The 16191-nt window shown below is 48.3% G+C and overlaps 2 protein-coding genes and 1 long non-coding RNA gene across 4 annotated transcripts in view; 2 read left to right on the forward strand and 1 right to left on the reverse strand.

Annotated features, from left to right (window-relative positions):
• The window catches only part of PTPDC1 (protein tyrosine phosphatase domain containing 1), a gene marked incomplete in the record, with an annotated part of 669594 nt that overhangs the window by 206327 nt on the left and 447076 nt on the right, over positions 1-16191 (forward strand).
• Positions 6940-8237, reverse strand: LOC114200763 (uncharacterized). The gene is made up of 2 exons (XR_003607518.2): positions 7705-8237; positions 6940-7127 (listed from the first exon to the last, which is right to left on the reverse strand). It is a non-coding gene; the product is annotated as an uncharacterized LOC114200763 (long non-coding RNA).
• Positions 8562-16191, forward strand: part of FAM120A (family with sequence similarity 120 member A) — a 92414-nt gene continuing 84784 nt past the window's right edge. For both annotated transcript variants that reach the window (XM_028093076.2, XM_028093077.2), the window contains exon 1: positions 8562-9068. In XM_028093076.2, the coding sequence (XP_027948877.1) occupies positions 8595-9068 (474 nt within the window). In that variant the 5' untranslated portion in view covers positions 8562-8594. The remainder of the gene's footprint in view (positions 9069-16191) is intronic.

The raw sequence follows: 16191 nt of genomic DNA on the forward strand, positions 1-16191 counted from the left end.
CCCCTTAATATATCTTTTATTAAGTTTATTTCAGGGGCAGATTCTGTCCAATGGTTTTACCTTTGAATGGGCCATACTTCCCCAATTCTTTCTCTGGGAAAGAATTTTATGTGGTTTTTGGTTGAACACTGGAATTTTGAATCTAATAATGTGGCAAGTCTGGCAATCAGGTTCTCCCCACTCCCTAGGGTTTGGGGGCTTTTGTTTTGTTCTTGTTGTTATTGTTTTTGTTTTTGTTTTGTTTGAGGTTGTCTCAAACAACCATGGATCAGACTAAGGTACAAACATAATGTCTTCTTAGGTCTTTTCTGAGACTTTCCTTGGGCAAGTGCAGTTACTTTTAAATTTTCTCTGTACATGCAGTTGTTTTTGAATATCCAATCTTTAATGTCTGGATCATGAAAGGGGAAAGGTGAAGGATGAAGGGGTGAGAAAAAGGCACTTCCCTTCACATTTCCTGGAAGTCAGCTCAGTGGGGGTTGGGGGTAGGGAGGGGTTTGCAATGGGGGAAGGTTCAACAACAATGGCTACCCACGTCTTTGCACCTCTGTGATCAGAAGCACCAATCATCAGTGACAGCACAGACCACCAATGTTTGGAGGACAGTGTCCTTTTTTTCCACCCTTACTCCTAGAGGCTGTATGTAAACTGCTCAAGGAACATGTGTACAGCTGCCTGCCATGTGGCTGGGGGTGGGGATGGGTAGCTGCTGCTGTGTTAAGAGCTGAAATTGACCAAAATTAACAAAATTTTACCATTCAAGCCTCCTCTGGAAGTTGCAATGCTTCAATACATTCCAAAGTTCCAAAATAGTTACATCAGACAGATTCTGCCAGTGCCATTTTTGTCTAGATGGGAGACAGATTCCTGGTGCTTCCTACTCCACCATCTTCCCAGAATCCTTGTCTAGGTTAATTTTATCTAACTATTGAGGGAAGACTTTTTTAGTACTCTAGCTGATGACTTTTGAATGATGTGATTTTCCAATCTGTTGGAATCGGACACTATACCCTGTCATCCTTTCCAAACATTTTTTCCTCTGCCTTGGGTAGGTTGTTCATATGAATGCACTAATCAATTCTCAGGTGAATATTTCAGGAGGATCATCTGCAGATCTCTCTTTACAGAATTCCTCTAATTCTCTGCCCTGCAAATCCTAGCCACTTTGTCCAACTCAGATTCCCAGTTCCATTCCCTCAACTTGCGGCTACCAGGCCTTCCTCACATCATGGCCCTGAAACTTCTACCAGGCAGTGAGCTGGGTAATTGTAGGGCTCACTCCCTTTGTTTCCCGTCTTTCAAAGATCTCTGTTCATCATTGACTGATGTTCAATGTTTAAGAAACATTGTCTCACTTAATTAATTAATTACTTTTTGAGAGAGCAAGAGCAAGAGCAGGGGAAGAGGGAGAGAATCTTAAGCAGGCTCCATGCCCAGTGCGGAGCCCAAAGTGGGACTCAGTCTCATGTTGTCTCACTTATTTTGTTTCAGTTTTTTTATTGTTGTTGTTTCAGGTGGGAGGGTGGTCAGTCCCTATTACTACATCTTGGCTGACAGTGAGGCTGAAGCTCCAATTTAAAATTAGTGTCTTCCTCACATGAATGTACTAATGGTACTAATTGGTACTAATCTATATATTTCTTGGTAATACAAGTTATCTCTATCTTTTCTTAGTAGACTATGAGCTTCGGGAGAGGAAAATAGAAATCTGAGTCACAAAAGGGACTTGACAAAATGAAAAATATGAATGCTTAATAAGTATCTACCTAATAGATTAAAGTATTAAAAGTTAACCTTATTAAGCATAGGATTGCTAGACTTATAGGTCATGGAAATGTCATGGAGATATACCATATGTTGATAGCTATAAGGAGTTACATGGTGTTTCTTAGGAGAAACTTTGTGATAAAATACAGGTCTTAGTTTCTTAGTTAATTAAGTGAATTTGTGGTGAATTAAAGAAATCAAAAAAAAAGACAGATGGATCAAGTTAGAACTGGCCAGTTCTTTAGACATGTGGCTCAGCAGCGATTCAGTATATAATCACTGTTTTAAGATTTAGAAGGCATGATTTTATAGTATCTGTGTCTTTTAAGGACAGGGTATAGGGAGGGTCCTATCATGTATGTCATGAGCACGTGTCTATCTTGGACATTGAGCATTCCTTTTCCCTTCCTAAAGGTACATAGATATCTTTCTCAGGAGTTGTATGTAGTTTTGGTGAGATGCTCAATCCAGGTACATGCTTCTTCATATTAAAGCTGAAGGAGCCATACTTTTTTCACTGTGAGGTTGGAGACATCATACTTAAGCTTGGTCTATTCAACTCTTTTTTTTTTCTGTAACTTTGAATCTTATGCAAGTGACCACAGGAAAAGGGAATATTGCAGTTCATTATGTCATCTTCAGCACCCCAGATGTATTTTTACATGTACTGGTGCCTGCCCTCCCTCACTTCTGCCCACTTCTAATCCTGGTTCCTCAACTTTTGTAAGTTGATTTATGAGTTCCTAATTCTTAAAAAAAATGCAATTTTGCTTATACAAGAGGGAGTTGTCTCTGCTGCTTGTGACATAAGAGCCAAAGCCCATACAGTGTAATATGCTATCTTGCCTGTCCAGGCCTGGGGTTTTAGACAGTCTTTTCAGTTGACCAGGCTGTGCAATTGGCTATAAGTCAGTATGAGCAACGTGGGAGAGAGGTCTGCGACAATGATTAACACAGACTCGGTCTGCACTCACAGACCTACCCAGACCCCAGGAAGCCAGTCTTGACGTACACTGCGCTGACCAGGCAATAACTTGGGTAGGGCATCTGGTGTGAACAAAGTATTCTTAAGACTACTGACATAAAACAAACAAACAAACAAACAAAAGACTACTGACATATTGGAAAGGCATCTCTTGCATATGTCCTAGGTGGTAAGAACTCTACAAACTGTGATAGAAATGGTGTGCGTTGGAAAATTAAAAATGCAGGGTAGGAGCCTTATCTTATAATTTCTGTATTTCTGCAAGTAGCTAGCCATCCATCAGAGCCAAAGAGATTTTTTTTTAAGAGAAGGCAATTTATAAACTATAAAGCACTGAGCAAACGCGATGTTATGTTGAAGTGTTATGAAGTAATTTACTGAATAAATTTCATTAAATGTAAGCCAATATGAGGCAAGGCTGATGCAACTGCTCAGCTTTTTAGGAATTAAGATCTTTTGATATAGTAGCCACTGGCCACATGTAGCTATTTAATGAAAGCTAAATGAAATTAAAAATTTAGTTCCTCAGTTGTATACATCAAGTGCTCAATAGCTACATATAGCTAGCAGCTACCATATTGGATAGCACAGCTCAGTTTTCTTCCATCACAGAAAGTTCTATTGGACGGTGCATCTCAAGAAAAGTAAATGCTACGATAAGATTAATGAGTCTAGGGGCGCCTGGGTAGCTCAGTTGGTTAAAGGGTCCAACTCTTGATTTCAGCTCAGGTCATGAAATCAGGATGGTGAGATCAAGCCCCACGTTGGGCTCTGCACTGGGCATGGAGCCTGCTTAAGATTCTCTCGTTCTCTTCCTTTGCCCCTCCTCCCCCTTCCTGCTTATGCTTTCTCTCTCTCTCTCTCTCTTTAAAAAAAAAAAAGATTACTGAGTCTATAATCTTTTCTATTTTTTAAAAGATCGTATTTACTTGTCAGAGAGAGAGCACAAGTAGGGGGAGCGGCAGGCAGAGGGAGAAGCAGGCTCCCCACTGAGCAAGGAGCCTGATGTGGAACTTGATCCCAGGACCCTGGGATCACGACCTGAGCTGAAGGCAGACACTTAACCAACTGAGCCACCCAGGCGTCCCTCATCTTTTCTATTTTAATGATGTGGAAATGTTTATTTTGAAATACAGGGTTTCTTAGTTTAACAAAACTGGAGGTATCTGTGCTGAAATCCTTACTCCCAGTTGCACTGGTGTGGAGATGGATGTCTTAGCCCCTCAGCTATGGCTGGTGCTGCCTGCACCCCAATCTAGGACCTGCTGCAGGCAGGGATGGGAGGAGGCAGTGGTGAGCAGAGAAGGAGCAGCTGTTTCTTGCTTCCAGCTCTTTCCTAGGCTCAGGCTATTGCTCCACCCTGAGGGCATCTGCATTTAAAGCAGAACTTTCTCCCTGCCTTCCCAACAAGGCACCTGTGCTCCTATAGCTCAGCAGGCAACCCTAATCTCTTCCCTAGACAGTGGAGGAGTCCGTGTGGGGAACCTCAGCTCACTTTCCAGAGAATGACTGTGTGTTCCTGTGTGTGAGGCTACAGGGTCCCTGGAGGAGGTGAGGTTCATGTGTTCCAACCTGGTCAGGCCTGGATGCTCTTCATATGCTGGTGTGAGAGAAGCGTTCCTTCCAGATACATTTTTTTTTGTAGTTTCCACAAATGTAACAGACCATTTAATGATAACTAGACTCTAAATAATTAAATCTTAAAATGGTTTTGTACTATGAATGGGAGTTGCTGGTTTAAAAATTTTTTCTCATTAGATTTATATCATATTGAGAAATAAAATTTAGTTTACCAAAAAAAAAATTTTTTTTGGAAGATTCCATCAGGCATATTTAAGGAATGACTATGAAGGTCTTCTACCCAAACAAGAGAGACTATATGCCGACTGAGTATTGTCTTCCAAAGCATCCCTTGGATGTTTGTCTCCTCCTCCTCAGCAGCTCCCAGTGGTGAGGGTGGGAGGGAAGACAGTGTGATGCTTAAGTGTTTCACGTCAGTAAGGACAGATGTTGGCATGAAGAGGCCTTGGATGCCCAGAAAGTGTGAGGAAGGCCATCGGGCATTCCCACAAGTGGTGGGGAGGGGACACAGGCAGTAAGTCCTTTGCAGACTTCAGAAAGAATGGACACCAACAACTGTTGTAGCTAGGGAAGGGAAAAGTATGGTGATAAAGAGCGCAGCAGCTGTTCAGCGGAGATGGTCACCAACTGATGATGTAAGATGTCGCCATGCATTTGGGAACTCCCACTGTACTTGAAGAGTGCCAGAAATGTGAATTTATAGAAATCTGCTTATATTTTCCCAGTGACTTACAATTTAAAACTATAACTGTATACATGTTTATAAAAATTATGGTTGAAAGAGAAAATAAATCCACACCTGTGAAGAAAAAGGACTTTTAATCCATATAACTAAAAATGAAAAGCACTTTCTAATTCCAGAATACCAAAACAGCAAAAACAAAATCTTCAAGACTGCACAGAGATATCTGTGTGCTCTTCTGGGTCATTTAAGTTGACAATTAACAGATTAGAGCCTTAGTGCAAGGTAAACATTATAGGTTCAAATCCCAAGCAGGGATTAATCTGTGCTCTGCTCAGGTCACAGATTCCATGCTTAGCTGTTCCAGCCTGCTGTTCTCCCAATATATGCTAGTGATTATATGGGTGGGGGCAGAGCTCCCTTTCACCTTCCTTGAAGCAATGAAAACTTACCTTTTATTGCTAGTAGATAGAAGCCTCAACTAAGTAGAATATTAATCAAAGGTGTTATTCTACTATAAAGCAGTTTACTTTGGAAAGAGTCATGTAAATAAGACAATATTTTCCTACTTTGAGCTGTAGATGAATTGATCAATAACAGATTGGCTAAAACATAAAAGAACGGAAAATAGTATTTCTGCCATTGGTTTTCCACCTATCGATAATTTTTGCACACCACGGGCTGGTTCTCTTTGTGTATTAATCACACGGTTTTCCTGAGATTTCATTTTGTAATTTCTGTGAAGCATAGGACATGTCCTTTTTAGCATTTTGTAAAATTTTTTCCTCACTTGTATGACAATCTCTTGGTGAAATTAAAAGTTTTATCATACACTCTAAGTGAATTGTCCAAGGATAAAGTCATTGGAAATGAAGGTCCCCAATCATTAGCTGCCATGTGCTGTGAACCCGAGAATATATTATAATTTTTTACTGAATTTTAAATACAGATGTTTACTGTAAAAATAACGATATTTAATTTTTTTTTTTACTTCAACCAGCCCCTGAATTTGAGCTGAGGATGCAGATTACATAAAATATTTGTCAGCCAAACATCTTGACAGCCATTAATAATATTAGTTAAAAAAAAAAAATGAAAGAATTTGCTTTTTTAAAAAGGTGAACACATAGTTAAATAGGGCGAGTAAGCATAAATGAATTTTATGTTTTATACTTATGAAAACGAATTTTAGAGTTTTAAACAGTAAAATAACTTGTCCATGTTCTCGAGCATAAAGTCAATATAATTAGTTATGTGGAGATAATAAATATAAGAGCCAACATTTACTGAGTATTTGCCGTGTGGTAAGCACACAAATTATCTCATTTAATCCTATAACAATCTGGGAGGTAAGTACTATTAACGTCCTCATTGTACAAACGATAAGACCCAGGGTTTGAAAAGACAGTCATTTTGACAAGGGCGCAGAGCTGGGAGGAGACAGATTCGGCAGTCTGACTCCAGAACCTTAGTGCTCCACACTGTCTTAAGGTGAAAGTTTATTCCCTGAATCCCGGACACTGGCACTAAAGCAAAATTAAAAACAAGCATGTTTAAAATAAAGACAGTGCACGATGAAGGTAAATATATGGAATGCAATGCTATAAATTAAAATACAGCGAGTATGGAAACTACTCTTCTTCTCCACCTTGTGAGTCTGCAGTGGGGTACAGAGGACATGGGGATGTTTCTGGGGTGTCAGCGTCTAATGCGGCCTTAAATGGCTATAACCGCATTTCTAAGTAACACATAATCCTGGCTTCATTACTAATTTTGCGTATGGGTAAGTGGCTTAACTTGCTACAGTGTTTTTAAAAAAATTAGACATACTTATCAAAATACCAAGAACATTTTACGTATGTATCACACTGGCTTGTATTTGAGGTGAAGTTACAAGAAAAGACATGAAAAAAATCCAACTTGCCTTTTCAGGGACAGAGAGGAGGGGGCTCCTGGGAGCGCGCGGCGCGGGCTCCATCTGCTCCGCACCTGCTGTCTGCGCCCGCCGCTCTGCAGGGCTTGCTTCAGAAAAAGAACAGATGGGAGGGCTGGAGGGCAGTAGGAACGCCACTTCCCAACTCGTGAGAGTTCGGGGTTTCTACATGCTTCATTCTGCAAGACATTAATCTGTTTTTTTATTTTTATTTTTTAATGACTTACTGAAGCCTAGTATACATCCAGGATTAACCTCATTTTAAAAGCAGTTGCGGCAAAGCCAGCAGAGCGGCGGGGGCTGGACTCGCCGTCCTTGGGAGGCGCTGCCCAGCCCGGGGGGCTCGCGGCTGGCGCTACACCCGGAGCGGGCGCGGCAAGCAGCCCACGGTGCGGCCCGGGTGCGCGGCGACCGCGACAGGCCGGCCGCCCGGCGTCTGCGGCCCACAGCGCCCGCCCGTGCGGAGGCCCCCGGGGCGGGGGGGGGGGGGTGGGCTGCGCGGCGGCGCCCGCGGGGAAGCCTGCCGGCCCACAGCGCCCGCCCCGAGGGCCCGGGCCGCCGCCCTCGGCTGCCCACGGCTCTGGCAGCCCAGGCCTGGGACGCCCGGAGTCCGGAGGGGCTGTGTCCCCCGCTCACTAAAGTGCCGTCACCACCTAGCGCGTGCTCACCTCTGAGCCCGGGCCCCCCCCCCCACCCCGAGGACACGCCGCAGGCCAAGGACCAGGGCCGTCTGCTGCCCCTCCCTCCCCGACGCACCCCGACTCCCGAGCTCCTGACCAGCCGGACCCCCTTTCCCTCTGCGGGCTGAGCGGCTCCGGGGTCGGGACGCGGCCTTTTCCGGGCGGTGGGACCCGAGGGACGGGGTCTCCTCAGGGTGACGGGGCCCGCGGACCGGACGGGGTCTCCTCAGGGTGACGGGGCCCGCGGACCGGACGGGGTCTCCTCAGGGTGACGGGGTCTTCTCAGGGTGACAGGGCCCGAGGACCGGACGGGGTCTCCTCAGGGTGACGGGGCCCGCGGACGGGGACGGGGTCTCCTCAGGGTGACAGGGCCCGAGGACCGGACGGGGTCTCCTCAGGGTGACGGGGCCCGCGGACGGGGACGGGGTCTCCTCAGGGTGACGGGGCCCGCGGACGAGGGCTGGGTGTCCCCGCGGTGACGGCACCCACAGCCGCCACCGCGAGGCCGTCCCGGCGCCCCCTCCCCCGGCCCGGCCGCGCTGCCTCTCCCGGGGGCTGGGTTTCCGCCGCCGGGGCCGGGATCCGGGCTGGGTGCGGGTCCCGCAGGCCGCGGCGCCGCCTCTTCCGCCCTCCGCCGGCCCGCGTGCGTCAGCCTGCGCCGCCCCGCCCCGCCCCGCCGCCGCCGCCGCCGCCGCCGCCGCCGCCGCCGCTGCCGCCGCCGCCCGCGCGAGGCCGCCTCAGCCTGGCCCGGGCCTCGAGCGGCGCACGGCGCAGGTCCCTCCCGCCATGGCCCTGGGAGGCGGCAGCACATGGCGGCCGCAGCGGCCATGAGCGCGCCCGCGGCCCGCCCCGGCCCCCCCTAGAGCCCGCCGCCGCCCCGGCCGCGCCACGGCCCCGCCGCCCCCGGCCCCGCCGCCCCCGGCCCCGCCGCCCCGCCGCCCCGCGCCCGCCGCCGCCGCCGCCGCCATGGGCGTGCAGGGCTTCCAGGACTACATCGAGAAGCACTGCCCGAGCGCCGTGGTGCCGGTGGAGCTGCAGAAGCTGGCCCGGGGCAGCCTGGTGGGCGGCGGGCGGCAGCGGCCCCCGCACACGCCGCTGCGCCTGCTGGTGGACGCCGACAACTGCCTGCACCGCCTCTACGGCGGCTTCTACACCGACTGGGTGAGCGGCGGCCAGTGGAACCACATGCTCGGCTACCTGGCCGCGCTGGCCAAGGCCTGCTTCGGCGGCAACATCGAGCTCTTCGTCTTTTTCAACGGCGCGCTCGAGAAGGCGCGGCTGCACGAGTGGGTCAAGCGGCAGGGCAACGAGCGCCAGACGGCGCAGCAGATCGTCAGCCATGTCCAGAACAAGGGCACCCCGCCGCCCAAGGTCTGGTTCCTGCCGCCCGTCTGCATGGCGCACTGCATCCGCCTGGCGCTCATCCGCTTCCACGTCAAGGTGCGGCCGGCGGGGGCCGCGGTGGGGGGGGGGCGGCGGGGCCGGGGGCCGGGGGGCCAGAGGGCGCGGGGCCCGCAAGATGGACGCGCGGCCGGAGCCTCGGGCGCGCCCCGGACCCCCCCCCCCCGCCCCGCGTGTGGCGGCGGCCGCGCGGCAACAGGTCTTGGGCGCCGCGAGGGGGCTGCGTGGCGGCGGGCGGGCGGGGGGGGTCCCGGGCGGGGGCGGCGGGGCCGCGGCCGCCGTCAGAGCTGCTCAGGGCCCGCCGCGGGGGCTCCGCTGCGGGAGACGCGGGCCCGCGTCCGCGGTCGCTCTCAGAGGACGGTGTTTGCGTGCCTGGGACTCACAGAACTGCGGGGTTGGGCGTGCTGGAGTTTTGTTAGCTCTGCGGCCTCGCGTCCTGGGCTCTGGGGCTCTGCGGGGACCGGCGTAGCGCAGGGCCGGGCGGCTGCGCGCCCGGGCGTCCGGGGTCGAGGCCTCTGCGCGGGGGACGCCTCGGCCACCTGCGGCCGCGCGCCAGGCGGCCAGAGCCGCCGCGGCCGCCGGCCGCGGCCCCTTCGGCAGAGGGCTCCTGGCTGAGCCGGGGCCGAGGACGGCTCCAGGGCCCGGCAGCCGCCGCGGAGGCGGCCTGCAAATCCATGAGCCTCGACTCCAGCTTTGATTGCTTCCTTTTTCGTTGTTTTTTGTTGAAAATTTTGGGGTCTGTTTTGGTTTTCTGGCTGCTGCCCCTGTGTCTTCCAACTTGTTTGCCATTATTTCTGCTTGAAAGTGCCTGAGCGCAAAGTTTGTGGAATTCACTCTTCCTGCCTGAGCTGAGATGGTGGTGGGAAAGCCTGAAGTGATGGCGGAAGTCCCTCCCCGATCCGGTTGCAATTGGCGACAGGGCCTCTAAGTCTGCGGGTCGTGGCGGCTGGGAGAGCGGCGATTGGTCTGCGGGCCCGGCCGGGCACCGCCGGCGTCCGCGGGGAGCTTGGCCGAGAGCCTGGCGCCGCTGGCATCTTCTGCCCTGGAGCCCGGGCGCTCGGGCAGAAGCAAGGCCGCGGCGATTCCCAGCGCCTGTCCGCCTCCCGAATATGTTGGAAAAGGTGTCCGGAGATGGAGACGAGCACCGAAAAGGCAGGATGAGCCTTCTGGTCAAAGGGCTTTCGGAGGAACACTCAATATTCTGCAGCATTAGATTCAGGGTGTACACAGCCTCTATCTTTTGAAAGAACCGCTGAACTCTTCTCTAACTATAAAGAAGCGTCTTTACGTTGATCTCTGCACCTCTCTGAATGTGTGATTTTACCTACTAGGTACTCAGACTTTTGACCGATGTGTGAGTGTTTGCAAACTAGATTTGAGGTGATTTCTCCCATTGAGGTTTCCAAACACAAGATGATTTTCCGTATGACTATTTTGCTTTAGGCAAGCTTTTAGCTCCTGGTATAGAAGCATAGTATAGTGCTAGTTGCACAGATTAATACAGTCACGGCTCAGTTACCTAGTACTCACTTAACCTGGCAGCCTCACCTTTTTGGAAACGTCTAAGAAATTTAGCTACTAGAAATTTCTCAGCTGCCAAGTGGGAGGTCAGGAAGTTTTGGTACAGGGACCCGAAGAGAAAAAACAAAGCTTTCTTTTTCCTCACTGGAGAATCAAATCCTCTCCTTCTCGGATTTGGTTCTGAGAAGCTTAGTAATACATTTCTAAACTCAGCGTGAGGAAAGAGTGCAGAGGAAAGTCGGCCAGAGTCAGGAGCGCCATTCATAGCAAGAAGTGAAACTTTGTAAGGGGGAAGATAAAAAACAAAAACAAAAACAAAAAAACTGTAAAAACCAGACATAATTCTGTGGCCTATCAGGAAGAATTAGGAAGACAGTCCTGTGTACTTGAGTAGCCACCGAGGGTGGCGCCGTGTTTATTCTGCAAGGATGATTTTGAGTCAGAAAAATTTATGTTCAGTGATCCCTCAGGGAATGAAGCAGTGTGTACTTTTTAAAAAAATATGTCCATTAAGACGGTTAAGTAAATTAAAACCATGATGATCTATCACCGTATGCCTGTTAGAATGGCTAAAACAAGCACTACCGACAGTACTAAGCGCTGGCAAGAATGCTAAGCAGCTGGAAGCGCGTCACACGCCTGGTGGGAATGCAGGCTGGCACACAGCGTTCAGTATGCATTTATCATGTGCTCTGGCGGTGCTGCTCCGGGGTAATTACCCAATGAAACTTTTGTTCACACAAAGACTGTACTTGAGTGTTCATAGCAGTTGTATTCATAACGGCCAGAACTGGAAACAGCCAAAATATCCTTCAGTAGGTGACTAAACAAACGGGTCCGTCCATGCTGTGCCGTCCTACTCAGCAGCAGCAGGAAGTTTTCGCACAGGCAACTCGTGGGTTGAATCTCTAAGGCTTTATGTTGAGCGAAAGAAGCCAGGCTTAAAGGTGTGATTCTCTTTCTGTGACATTCTCATGACCAGGTCAGTGGTTGCCAGAGGGCAGGGGTCAGGTGAGGGTGCAGGGATGGAGCTTTTTGGGGTGGTGGAACTGTTAGGTACTCTGATGGTGATGGTGGGAATGCATTTTTTTTTTTTTTAAGATTTTTTAATCTCTTTTTTGACAGAGAGAGACAGCAAGAGAGGGAACCTCACAAGCAGGGGGAGTGGGGGAGGGAGAAGCAGCCTTCCCACCGAGCAGGGAGCCCTACGCAGGGCACGGTCCCAGGACCCTGGGGTCATGACCTGAGCCCAAGGCAGGAGCTTGATTACTGAGCCACCCAGGTGCCCCAGGAATGCGTTTTTAAAACCTTAGAACTACACATCAGAAGTAAATAAAAGTTAATTTTACTGTATGACAATCAGTAGTTTTTTTTCTACAGTATTATGTAAAGTTGACATAGGAATTGCCGAAATTGACGTGAAATGTCACTATGTGTCATGTTGGGTCCATGAGGCATGTGTCTTATAAAAATCTACCATCTTGTTGGCCTTCTAGGCTTCTGTAAACTGGCAGAAAGGCTTACTTTCCTGTCAGCTTTGCTTAGAGAAATCTTTTTTGACTTTGAAGAGTATGTCTTTGGTAGAGTAATAATTGTAATTTTTTTGGTACAGTAATAGTTATATTTCTTTAACCATTAGAAGTTGGCCTATGAATCGGCTAATTTTGTTCAGGTCACTGAACTGCCTGGCCTGAGCTTGGCCTCTGCCAGTTACTGGGAGTGTTTCCTCTTGTGTGCTTTGAGTCATCACAACCTTTGTAACTTCAGGGAGGGACTGATATTTATTTAAAAATCTTCGTGGCATTAAATCCCTGGAGCTTTCCTAAATGTTCCTGCCACAAGACTTGAGTCGGTGTGGGTTTATAATGAAGACCTTCAGATCTTCCCCTGAGTCGGTGCTCTGGCATATTTACTTAGGTCTGACATAATAAAGCCGTGCTCCTGCTTTACGTCAGTGGAAGTCTGTGACATTTGGCTGGGGCTTGAGATTTTGGGATGATGATGCGTACCCGTTGGGGCAGGGACTGACTTGTCGGGTGCCTGCCCTCACTGGGCCCTTTCACGGCGTTGCCTCATCTGGCCAGCACGGGGTTTTGTTACCCATTTTGTATAGGATGAGACAGGATTGCTGAGTAGGCTACATCTGGGGACAAGTAACCAGTAACCTCAAGAGGGAAGTGCTGAGTTGAAGGCAAAGTTCAGTTGCTTTGTGTAAGAATGCCTCAGGGGTGTGCCTACCTGCACTTCACTCCCAGGTCAGATCTGATAGCACAGTGCCTCTGCTGTGTTTTCCAGCTACAGTGGGAGCGGCATGGTTTCTATCCCGGAGGGGCCAAAAACTAGTAGTTACACCTTGTTCTCTAAGACCTTGAATTGACCAGGGAATACTTAGGTTGAAAATTGACCACATTACAACCAAAACCAACCATCCATGTAAAAGACTTATTTTAAAATATTTATTATTTTGCAGTGTACCAATTTTGGACTGGCTTATTTCAGCCTAATGTCTTCAAGATTCATCCATGTTGTGACATTGTGTTAGTTACCCTCCTTTTTAAAGGCTGCATAGTATTCCACAGACCACATGTGGTTCACCCATCCTTCTGTCCATGGAAGCTTGGGTTGCTTCCCCTTTTGTCTGTTGTGAATAATGAATCATGCTGCTATGAACTTGGGTGTGCTCTGTTTGAGCCCCAGCTATAGTTCTTTTGGAGATGCATAGAAGTGGAATTGGTAGATCATATGGTAATTCCATGTTTAATTTTTCGAGGAGTTGCCATACTGTTTTCTGTAGCAGCTGCCTATGTATGTTTTGTATTATATGTTACACAACATGTTATGTATTAGCACCGTATGGTTTTAATTTTTAATATTAATGTGATCACACAATACATTATTCAGCAATTTGCTTTTTTAAATAAGGATGTAAAAAATGTTTTTATGTTTATATAATTCTAATTCTTTTTAATGCCTGCGTATAGTGTTCCAATGGTTTACCCAACCCCCTGCTAATGGTGCACACACAAACTTGGTAGATCCAAGAGTGTGCATGTTTTACAAACCTTATAGGACTGTAGGCGCCTAGGTGGCCCAGTTGGTTAAGCAACTGCCTTCGGCTCAGGTCATGATCCTGGAGTCCTGGGATCAAGTCCCACATCGGGCTCCCTGCTCGGCAGGGAGTCTGCTTCTCCCTCCGACCCTCTTCCCTCCGTGCTCTCTATCTCTCATTCTCTCTGTCAAATAAATAAATAAAATCTTTAAAAAAAAAAAACCTTATAGGACTGTAGAGCCAGCATTATCAGACTTCACGTTTTTCAAGAAAGCTAGGAATCCAGACTTTTATTTGAAATTATCCCATTTAAAAAATACTATTTAAGCCAAACAAAATAGGCTGGGGGTTGGATTGTGCTCTTGAGCCCCCGATTTGTGATTTCAGCACTGATTTTTATAACATTCATCACCATGTCTAAATCTCTTCCCTTTTCTTGAAGTTAGACTGATCAAAGCCAGCATTTCTCCTTTGTATGCCTTGTTGAACCCTTTTCGATGATCAGAGTGCTTCTATTTCCTGGAGCTACTGAAATAAGACTTCCCATAATCGCCACTGTTCTCCACTACATGCTCTTCCTTCTCATAATCGCAGCATCACCTCTTTGAAGTTACTGCTGTCCACGTGTGCACACAGCTTTTGACCAGTCCCACAGCCTGCTCGCAGAGGCTTGTCGGGCCGTTGGTGTTATATGCTTGACACCGTGTCTCCTGACCCCTATTTAGCACACAGCTGACCACTCAGAACCCCCTTCCTGCCTCCTATCCCTCACATCAAGTGGCCATTGTGTTTGTGCTTTAGCCACCCCAGAGTGGGACCCTGTAATTAGTGGGAAGCTTCACCGTTAAGACTTTGAAATGCTGTCTCCCTTCTGTAGCCCCAACCCCTTCTGAGCTAGTCTTCATTCTTGTTTCTGTTCCATCCTCTGTGCACTTGGGCTCCTCTGATTTTGCTTATAACCTTCACTGGTTTCAGCCTCGTCATCCACTTCAGGGTCACACTCCTGGCCCCCTAGAGTCGTCGTGTTGCCCCCTCCCCCTGCATTTCACGACCCAGCCTGCCGGTCCCTCTGCAAGCCCGGCAGTCTCCCACGTGCCCTTCCTCACTCCAGTACCCCCACCATGTAAACTCTCCAAGTGGAGCCTATAGGCCGAATAAGTGATTGTGCAAACCCCTTGGTGGTTGTGAAACCAAATTATTGGGTATTTACCAGCATTTAGAAAAAATGATACAGAATAATAAAATAGAGCAAAAAGTACACACACTCAGGGTACCATTTTATTCACCAGTGTCTAAGTGTGGGCAGCCGTCAGAATTGTATCTCATCTGACTGGGCCCCACACCTGCTGCCTCACCGGTGGAACTCATCCTGCATACCTTGTCAGTGCGGCCTGCGGGCTCCTCAGGTTAGTCAGTTCTGCCAACAACTTGAAAAAAACCATTAATCCAAACTCTGTACTGAGGTTCAGACCCTCCTGAACTGAGTTCCTTCCACCTGCCCGCATGGCTCACAGTTCCTCTGCTCTACTTTGTCAGTGCTTCAGCATTCCACTCCCTGCTTCCCCAGGAAACGTCCAGCTTCCCCACTCTGTTCATGTTTCTCCTTCTTGTCCAACTACCCACTTCCGCTGGTCAGGATTTTGCTCATACTTTAAAGTCCATGTCAGGTGCCAGCTTCCTTCATGGAGCCTCTTTTATTTTTTTTATAAGATTTTATTGATTTATTTGAGAGAGAGAGAACATGAGCAGGGGGAGGGGCAGAGGAAGAAGGAGAAGCAGACTCCCCATTGCTCCATCGTAGTACCCTGAGATCATGTCATGACCTGAGCCAAAGGCAGACGCTTAACTGACTAAGCCACCCAGGCGCCCCACATGGAGCCTGTTCTGATGATCCCACAGGTGGACCAGGGATACGCACAGTGCGCCTGTGCATCTGTGCTTCCTGGGTTCTGCTTTGTTATAGCTACCTGTGTGTGCATCCCCAGCTGACTGGAGGCTGCTTGAGGCTGGGGACTCAGTTTACTTCTCTTGCATATGTGTAGTATAGGTGTTTAACTTTTTAATCAGATATTTGCTTTGTTCTATTTATATAGACAGACACATTTAATTATTTTCTTACAACACCTGGATCAATGGCCATTGTGTAAGATTTATTTTCTCACTTTATATTCCTGATACTCTCTTTTCTGATTGGTTCCCAGTCAATGATTCATCCTTCCTTTAGCAAAAATTGAGTACCTGTTATTGGCCAGGCATTAAGGCAGTCTATTAAAGAGATTGCAAAGGAAAAAAAGAAGTCTCAGCCTGTTATATAGCCTGGCAGCCACAGTCCTTGCTAATCATGCACACTAATGTCGTCATCTGAAGGAAAAGTAAAACCTCTATCTTTTGACAAGTAGGAAGTTACCTCTTGGAGCCAAGTGCTTAGGCTTCCTAAGAAGACAGGGAGATGGCACAAAACCCTCTTTTTATTATTATATATTCTTTTTTTTTTAAAGATTTTATTTATTTATTTGAGAGAGAGAGAATGAGAGATAGAGAGCACGAGAGGGAGGAGGGTCAGAGGGAGAAGCAGACTCCCCGCTGAGCAGG

Source organism: Eumetopias jubatus, unplaced genomic scaffold (assembly GCF_037043125.1).
Source record: "Eumetopias jubatus isolate StellerSeaLion01/CBP00866 unplaced genomic scaffold, mEumJub1_p1.0 scaffold_15, whole genome shotgun sequence".
NCBI classification, from domain to species: domain Eukaryota; kingdom Metazoa; phylum Chordata; class Mammalia; order Carnivora; family Otariidae; genus Eumetopias; species Eumetopias jubatus.